The sequence below is a fragment of the Sinocyclocheilus grahami genome, unplaced genomic scaffold, assembly GCF_001515645.1.
Source record: "Sinocyclocheilus grahami isolate Dianchi unplaced genomic scaffold, SAMN03320097.WGS_v1.1 scaffold622.1, whole genome shotgun sequence".
Classification (NCBI taxonomy): Eukaryota; Metazoa; Chordata; class Actinopteri; order Cypriniformes; family Cyprinidae; genus Sinocyclocheilus; species Sinocyclocheilus grahami.
Genome location: NW_015505801.1, coordinates 174064 through 183981, shown reverse-complemented (window position 1 = coordinate 183981; position 9918 = coordinate 174064). Strand labels below are relative to the sequence as shown.

Below are 9918 nucleotides of genomic sequence, written 5' to 3'. Positions count from 1 at the left end.
TCTAAACACACATATCCGATTCTCCACAGAACTCCCAATGCGAGGGCGACACGTTTGCTCATAAAGATTTTTAATGGCGTTTTAATGCCGGCATGCTGTATGCGCTCGCATTTTATTGAGATGGAAACTTTTTATAGGTAAGAAATTGCACATTCAGGAGCTGGTTTTCAACCCCCGCCCCGTGAATTTTGAAAATACAACAGCTAAAAGCTACATATATTTCTCAGCAATGAGGTAAGAACTTAGCATTTTTTGTAATTAAACCGACAAGCTTGTTTGCAATGCTTCACAATCAATCGCTCGCACGTGGGGTGCATGCGTTCATTCTCTCTCTCTCTCTCTCTCTCTCTCTCTCTCTCCTCTTAATTCAAATTCATTTAAATAAATATCATCTTTATTTGACTAAAGAATTCTACCTCTAACGAGCTGTAGATAAAATAGTCTAACAAATTAAAATTACCGTTATTTTCCGGTCTTTATCAGTCAGTCAGGTTTTGTCCTGCAAAACATCCATGACAGCCGTTGTCCATGCTGGCAAGTAATAATGGCCATTCGATGTGAATTATATAAATAATTTTAATAGCACGACCATTTAAAACCCGAGGGTCTACCATGTGCATAGTAAAGCGATCACTGCAGACAATCCTTTTGGGTGGGAATTAATGTAAACGCAGATATCGGATACTAGTCGTGTCTAAAGTGAATGTAAACAGACGTGCCAAAAAATCGGATATGGTCAAAAGATCGGATCTGTGCATTAAGACTTGCAGTGTAAACGCAGCCTTATTTGAAAACGACATGGTTTGTGTTAGGGATGCACCGATATGAAAATTTTGGCCGATACCGATAATCCTTTATTTTTGAAAGCCGATAACCGATATGTTGGCCGATAAATCTATATCCAAATTTTTATATACTTTTTGAGAGCCTGATTACAAAAAAGGTCTCATCATTAAAAACCACATCCCGAACACTTCAACATAAGCAGCCTAGTTTGAACGGTGTATGTTTTAAAAATAATTTTACTCTCCCATTACCAAATTTAGTCATAAAAAAGTCTTACAAATAAAATAATGCATAAATAATGCAAACAAGTCATTGGACATCATTACACGTGTAAAGAATCAAAATGAATGCGCCATAGATCAATAAAACGGAATAGCCTCTGCACGGACAATAATTAAATGATTTTAATTACTAAACCATATTGCTGATGAAAATAATAATAGAAAAATACAAGTGGTTGTTATTATTAATAATGTATCAATGATTTTGAAAAAGTAACAAATTAATACCACTGTTTTAAACAGCAGCCGTTTGAGCTGCGCGTGCTGAAGCTGAAGAGCTGAATGAATACGGTAAACTGAAGCGTTTTGCTGGCAGCTTATTTAAATCAAGGAAATGCATCCTGAGATTAATATTAAAACAACATAAACATAATATTACAACTTATATATGTACAAAATGACGCAGTTATGGCGTGCTATAGTCAGAATGTGTGATCCTGTTGTGGATGCGCTCTTCCCATAACAACGCGCTGAAACACGGCAACTAAACCCAAAGAATGCACAACGTTTTATTATAATAATGTTCTCATTAGAATGTTATATACACAACATTCCCAATCATAGTTATTAATGTTGTGCACTGCTGTTTGAGCTGCGTGTGCTGAGCTAAAGATGATCACCGGTAAACTGAAGCGCTCTTTTAACTTAACCAAACGCATTCTATATGAGATAAATCAGATATACATCAAATAAACACAATATTACAACGTACAATTGCACAAAAGGCTGCAAACGAACAGCGCGCATCTGAAGTGTCTCTGAAGGAAATAATGCATTATTTATCGGCTTTAAGATATCGGCCAAATTTTCTTATTGGGCCGATACCGATAACAGAAAAAATTAGCATTTATCGGCCGATACCGATATGGTGGCCGATATATCGTGCATCCCTAGTTTGTGTGTTGGAACAGGGCTCTGCCCCTCCAGGAATTGAGTTTGACGCTCTTGCCTTATATAATGTGATATATCTATGGTGCATTTTAAAGACAAAAAATACAGAAATCTGTAGTGTACTCTGCAAACTGTTGCTGATGGTTGTTCCAGATTTTACATTGTTTTGTGGATTGTAATGGGAGAGGTTTATATTTAGTCTGGTTTAACTGTAGGTTCTTTATGGTTGTCAGGCAACTTGCCTTGTCAATACAGAATTCAACTAATTGCTGGTCACAGATGATTGTACTGTATATCGGCTGTTTTACTACAAATGTGTCTCATCCAGTCAAATTCAGAATGTATTACTGTTATGAGTGTTTTGGTTTCTATCCGAGTGTGTCTAATGTGAAGCTGATGTCAAACTTATTAATTAGTTGTGAATAATCTTTTGGTTTGCGTCCATCAAATTCCAAATGAAAGACAAAATAATCAAATGAGATGAAGTACATTTAAATTGTAGTGTTTCATTTATTGGATTACCAAAAAAGTATTACGACATGGTTATTTGAAATAAAACATTTGAGGTTTAATTTTCCAGCATAATATGTTTCAATGTTTTATCACTGTGTAAATCAAATTGACAAATTACTCATACTGTTATGCACCCCAAGGCTGCATTTATCTGATGCAGCACAAATTCAGTAAAACATAATATTGTGAAATATTATTATAATTTTAAAATACCTGTTTTCTATGTATTTTTATTATTTTATTTCTGATGGAAAAGCTGAATTTTCAGCAGCCATTACAGGTTTCTTTATGATTCTTTGATGAATGGAAAGTCCAAAAGAACAGCATTTATTCAATAGAAATGTTTTGTAACAATGTAAAAGTCACTTGTGATCATTTTAATTCCTCTTTGCTGAATAATGAACTTCCCTCTCTCATACCTCCAGATGTCACATGAATTTATTTCACCAAGATTTTGTTTTTGTTGCTTAAAACTCCAAATTCATGGTCTCTAACATAAAGGGAGGTTTGACACAGCCCTTATGTTTCAAACTTGTCTGACTTCAGTGTAACACTAAATGTTCAGCAGAACGACAGCCTCAGTCACCATTCACTTTCATTGTATGTAAACAGTGTGGTAAAAGTGAATGGTGACTGAGGCTGTCACTGTGCCAAACATTTCTTTTTAGGTTCAACGGAAGAAAGAAATGGAAGTCATACAGGGTTGAAATGACAAGGTGGAGACTGATGACGATTTTTAGTTGTTTTGCCTCTTGGGTACATTTATCGCATTCCAATTGTTTATTTATTTGTGTGTTTTTTTTTATACTCCAGAACACGACAGATACAGTTAAAAATGTTTTCTTGCAGTGTAGTTTAGCAATTTATTCTTATTTATACTACTGTCAGAACTGTCAATTGCTTGTCTGCTGTATTGTTTCTAATGGTCTGTTTCTGCAGCTGAAGAAGGACTATCTGGAGGGTGTTGGAGACACAGTGGATCTGTGCGTGATTGGTGCTTATCTGGGGAAGGGGAAGAGAGCAGGAAGCTATGGAGGATTTCTACTGGCCTGCTACGATGAGGAGAATGAGGAGTTCCAGTCTGTCTGCAAGGTGTGTGCTCTCATACCTCCAGATGTCACATGAATTTATTTCACCAAGATTTTGTTTTTGTTGCTTAAAACTCCAAATTCATGGTCTCTAACATAAAGGGAGGTTTGACACAGCCCTTATGTTTCAAACTTGTCTGACTTCAGTGTAACACTAAATGTTCAGCAGAACGACAGCCTCAGTCACCATTCGCTTTCATTGTATGTAAACAGTGTGGTAAAAGTGAATGGTGACTGAGGCTGTCACTGTGCCAAACATTTCTTTTTAGGTTCAACGGAAGAAAGAAATGGAAGTCATACAGGGTTGAAATGACAAAGTGGAGACTGATGACGATTTTTAGTTGTTTTGCCTCTTGGGTACATTTATCGCATTCCAATTGTTTATTTATTTGTGTGTGTCTATGGTGCATTTTAAAGACAAAAAATACAGAAATCTGTAGTGTACTCTGCAAACTGTTGCTGATGATTGTTCCAGATTTTACATTGTTTTGTGGATTGTAATGGGAGAGGTTTATATTTAGTCTGGTTTAACTGTAGGTTGTCATTTCAACCCTGTATGACTTCCATTTCTTTCTTCCGTTGAACCTAAAAAGAAATGTTTGGCACAGTGACAGCCTCAGTCACCATTCACTTTCATTGTATGTAAACAGTGTGGTAAAAGTGAATGGTGACTGAGGCTGTCACTGTGCCAAACATTTCTTTTTAGGTTCAACGGAAGAAAGAAATGGAAGTCATACAGGGTTGAAATGACAAGGTGGAGACTGATGACGATTTTTAGTTGTTTTGCCTCTTGGGTACATTTATCGCATTCCAATTGTTTATTTATTTGTGTGTTTTTTTTTATACTCCAGAACACGACAGATACAGTTAAAAATGTTTTCTTGCAGTGTAGTTTAGCAATTTATTCTTATTTATACTACTGTCAGAACTGTCAATTGCTTGTCTGCTGTATTGTTTCTAATGGTCTGTTTCTGCAGCTGAAGAAGGACTATCTGGAGGGTGTTGGAGACACAGTGGATCTGTGCGTGATTGGTGCTTATCTGGGGAAGGGGAAGAGAGCAGGAAGCTATGGAGGATTTCTACTGGCCTGCTACGATGAGGAGAATGAGGAGTTCCAGTCTGTCTGCAAGGTGTGTGTGTAGAATGAGAGAGACCAGGGAAAACTAGGACTGTAAATCAATTAAAGATTTTAATTGAAGTAATTGCATCATATACAGATTTAATCAATTGAATTACTCACAGATTTTGTAATTAATTATTGTGTAATGTCTAATTCATGTATATAGATATTACTCAATATTGTGAAATTATTACAATTATAAGAACTGTTTCTATTCCTTTGGTGGATCCTGAATTTTCAGCATCATTACTCCAGTCTTCATTGTCACATGATCCTTCAGAAATCAGTATAATATGTGTCCTTGCTATATAAGAGTATTAATTTATTTCAAAAACTGACCCCAGATATTTGAACAGGAGAGTATATATACATATATTAATGATTGTTGTGGTTTCGGATTTTAATGTTCATTAGTTTTTGCAGTATATTTATTTGTTGATTTTTGTCAGATTGGAACAGGCTTCAAAGATGAAGATCTGGAGCAACATTACAATTTTTTAAAGGTAAAGCAAGATTTACACTTTCTTGGTTTCCATGTTGTGTTCCTGTATTTATATGTTTAATGTCTTTATGTGCGATCCACCTCAGGAGCACATCTTACCTAAACCACGCCCATATTACCGTGTGGACCAATCAGCAGAGCCGGATGTCTGGCTGGAGGCGGTACAAGTGTGGGAGGTGAAATGCGCTGACCTTTCACTGTCTCCAGTCTACAAGGCAGCAATGGGATTGGTCAGTACACCACGCAGATGCGAATCATGAAGCTGAATCAGTTTTTGATGACTGATGTTTGTGTTGTATAGATCATGGTGCCAGATCTTAGTTCATAGTGCATAAGTTTAGCTCTTCATGGTGCCATTCTCTCCTTGGCCTTTAGGTGGACCCAGAGAAAGGCATTTCACTCCGTTTCCCACGGTACCTCAGGATTAGAGATGACAAAAAACCAGAGGATGCCACCACAGGGTCACAGGTAACATATGAAATGCAGAATAACGAAGAGCAAGACACACAAGTGGACATTGTGTATTTATTTACTACATAGTGCTTATGTGAATATAGTGGGTCCAAAAAGTTTGAAAAAGTAAAGCAACAATGTGTTTTGACATTAAAATGAATAAGAAATACTTAATATATGATAAAATTTACACTACCGGTCAAAAGTTTGGGATCAGAACGATTTTTAATGATTTTTACAGAAGTTTCTTATGCTCATCAAGGCTGCATTTATTTGATCAAAAATACAGGAAAAATTGAAATAATGTGAAAAATTATTTTGTAAAATAAAGTTTTTCTCTTTTAATATAGATTAAAATTAAATGTATTCCTGTGATGCCAAGCTGAATTTTCAGCATCATTACTCCAGTCTTAAGTGTCACATGATCCTTCAGAAATCATTCTAATATGCTGATTTATTATCAGTGCTGCTTAATATTTTTTGGAACCTGTGATAATTTTTTTTCAGGATTCTTTAATGAATAAAAGTTCAAAAGAAGAGCATTTATTTAAAATAGAAATCTTTTCTAACAATACACTACCGTTCAAAAGTTTGGGGTCAGAACATTTTTATTCTTTCTTTTTTTGAAAGAAATTAAAACTTTTATTCAGCAAGGATGTGTTAAATTGATAAGAAGTGATAGCAAATATTTATATTGTTAGAAAAGATTTATATTGTGAATAAATGCTCTTCTTTTTAACTTTTTATTCAGCAAAGAATCCTGAAAAAGCATAGCAGTTTCCAAAAAAATATTTGGCCAACAACATTGTTGCCAACATTGATAATTCTAATAATAAATCAGCATATTAGAATGATTTCTGACGGATCATGTGACACTTCATACTGTTGTAATGGCTGATGGAAATGCAGCTTTCCATCACAGAAATAAATGATATTTTAAAGGATATTAAAATAGAAACCTTTATTTTATATCGTAATAACATTTTGCAAGATTACAGGGTTTTTTTCCCCCCTGTATTTTTGATCAAATAAATGCAGCCTTGATGAGCATAAGAGACGACTTTAAAAAAACATTACAAATCTTACTGATCGCAAACTTTTGACCGGTAGTGTATATCAATAAGTATTTTATAAATAAAGGTGTAATCAATATTTCATTCATTCATTCCTTTGGAAATAAAATATACGTCTTACAGTAGAAAAAGCACAAGTGTAGGAGTCAACAGTAATTACCCCACATGGGATGTTCCTTTCAAAAGCAAATGTCACAAGTGCATAATGTATGGAAAACGCAGGATCTGACACCATATGTGTGTGTGATGTAGTTCCATGGCATATGAGACCGGAAGAGTGAGATTTTAAAGTAGTTTTTCCTTCTGAAAGTCAAACGTGATGACATTGGCGTAGTTCAGAGATTTGTGACATCGTGATTTAGTGGAGCAAGTGGAGTGGATCCGTTAAAGGAAATCCATCTTTTTACGCTCCACACTGTCTGTCTTTCTTTCCCCCGCTCATTTTCACAGTTCATTTATTTCGGTTTTCTTTTATTCCTGTCTCCCGATGGTTGGAAATGCACAGGCACACAAACACACCCTCTCAAAATGAACTGTTCTGATCTCCTGCATCAGTCTCTCTCTCTCTCTCTTTCAGATTGCAGATCTCTACAAGAAGCAGCAGCAGATTCAAAACCAGGGCGAAAAACAAGATCTGGAAGACTACTATTGATCGCTGTGCTCTGATTGGCTCCTGTTGTCAGCTTGTCTTATTCCTATTGGGCAATGGAGCATTTTTCAATATTATGTTGCATATTAATGTGCTGAATTGTGTGACTTAATGAAAAATGGAAATGAACATGTAAATAGTCTTTCAATGATACAGAGCTCAAATAAACTTGCTTTTCACTAACTGACTGCCTAGGGTGTTTGTCACCATGGTTTTGTGAATGTTTTGCCTTTTATGTCTCTTTTGTGTACTTTGCATGTGATTGTGTTTTGTGTTTCCTGTATTCATGGTTGAATTTCTTAGGTTATGGACACTGACTGCCTAGGGTGTTTGTCACCATGGTTTTGTGAATGTTTTGCCTTTTATGTCTCTTTTGTGTACTTTGCATGTGATTGCTTGTGTTTCCTGTATTCATGGTTGAATTTCTTAGGTTATGGATGCTCATTAATATGCTGTTTTAAGTGTGTATCTATGCACAGATGATCATATGAGTGCATATTCATGTTGAAGTGTGTATCTTTAGCATAGTGGGTTTCCAGTGAATTATCCAATGGTTCTATTGTCAGTGGCCGAAGATGGAAAATTATATTATCTAGCTCTTTCTTTCCATCACTCGCTTTTGTACTCCATCACTTCCTTCAAAGGTTTCCCTTTCTCTTCTCCACTACTTGCTCACCCTCTGAAATGAGCCTGGCAGGTTTTGACACTGCTTCTGTCAGAGTTAAGACCGTAAAGAGAATTTTAAAGTGTTTCTGTGACAGTCTAGTAATAGCGAACGTTCATAGGACAGGCTTCACCCATCTGTGGAAGTATTTGAGAAAGGAATTACAATGAATTAATACAAGTTTAATTAATGTGAAAATACAGTATTACTAATTCAACAGTTAGTGCTCATTAAAATAGCCCATGAGCTGAATGTACTTGCTTGGTTTGGATTGCAGATAAGAAGATTGCTTTTAAGAGCCTTGAAGCATTCGGCTAAATTACTCTGCTGTTCATTAGTAAGGGCATGTGTTATAACCACATGTTTTTTTTATTAACGAATCCAAGAACTGAACCAATCTAATCGTCTTAATATATACACAGGCTGTGCTCAGAAAGGCATACTACCTTTACTATGCAGTATGACTACTGAGAAACTTTTTTTTTTGTATTAATGTATATTTTGTTTCGTGCAAGAAATAATACAGGTTCGGGACTACATTAAGGTAAGTAATTGAGTTATTTATTTTCCCTTCATGAAGTATGCCTTTAAATTTGAGCTCACGCATTTGTACATTATGCACTATTGTGTGTGTCATACTAACTTGTCAGCAAACACTCCCTGAGTGTTTTAGCTCACAAAATCGGTGGAATGAGTCAAACGAGGCCCGTTCTCTGTCCTCCTCCATTGACAAGGGCCAGAGAGAAAGTATAACACCATACTTGCCGCAAATTTCTCTCTCTCTCTCTCTCTCTCTCTCTCCACTCCTACTCAAGCAAACGGTTCCTCAAAACAATAACTCATCTTTGATTCCAAACAATGCATTTGTTCTCCAGTTTATGCCCCTCTGCATCTCTTCGTCTCTCTTTCCCTGCATCCCTTGTTTTGGTGCTCCCTGTGCCATCCCTGCCATGTGAGAACAAGAGCCGAGGGTAGAATGGAGGGAGGAAGAAAAGACAGATCGCTTCTTTGTCCCGATGTGACCCAGCTGAATGTCTGCTCTGTTGCCATTAGGCGTGTGTTGCTGCCACAGTCCAAAAGGCTTGGGTTTGATGATGTCAGACAGTTTTAAGTGGTCTTTTGCGGTGGAGTGTGTGTGGATGTGTCTATCCGGTGACCTATAGGCCTAATGTCATCAGATATAATGTACACTGCATGGTATTCGCTTAGTCCCTTTATATAGTCTTTGGTTAAACCACACTTAAATTATATAATTGTTGGAACATATAACAAATGATATCATTTCTCAAAACAAGTGGGATTTTTGTAGCAATACACTTCACAAAAAGGTTTAGATTTAAAATAATAAAGCATTGTTTAAATTTTAACCACTCCTACTCAAGCAAACGGTTCCTCAAAACAATAACTCATCTTTGATTCCAAACAATGCATTTGTTCTCCAGTTTATGCCCCTCTGCATCTCTTCGTCTCTCTTTCCCTGCATCCCTTGTTTTGGTGCTCCCTGTGCCATCCCTGCCATGTGAGAACAAGAGCCGAGGGTAGAATGGAGGGAGGAAGAAAAGACAGATCGCTTCTTTGTCCCGATGTGACCCAGCTGAATGTCTGCTCTGTTGCCATTAGGCGTGTGTTGCTGCCACAGTCCAAAAGGCTTGGGTTTGATGATGTCAGACAGTTTTAAGTGGTCTTTTGCGGTGGAGTGTGTGTGGATGTGTCTATCCGGTGACCTATAGGCCTAATGTCATCAGATATAATGTACACTGCATGGTATTCGCTTAGTCCCTTTATATAGTCTTTGGTTAAACCACACTTAAATTATATTATTGTTGGAACATATAACAAATGATATCATTTCTCAAAACAAGTGGGATTTTTGTAGCAATACACTTCACAAAAAGGTT

At 36.5% G+C, this 9918-nt stretch overlaps 1 protein-coding gene across 1 annotated transcript in view; it reads left to right on the top strand.

Annotated features, from left to right (window-relative positions):
- The window catches only part of LOC107557877 (DNA ligase 1-like), a 26829-nt gene extending 19297 nt beyond the window's left edge, over positions 1-7532 (top strand). Inside the window, 5 exon segments of the mRNA XM_016241451.1 lie at positions 3411-3563; positions 5129-5182; positions 5268-5411; positions 5557-5649; positions 7285-7532. Of these exon segments, the coding sequence (XP_016096937.1) occupies positions 3411-3563; positions 5129-5182; positions 5268-5411; positions 5557-5649; positions 7285-7359 (519 nt within the window). The 3' untranslated portion in view covers positions 7360-7532.
- The last annotated feature ends 2386 nt before the right edge of the window (positions 7533-9918 follow it).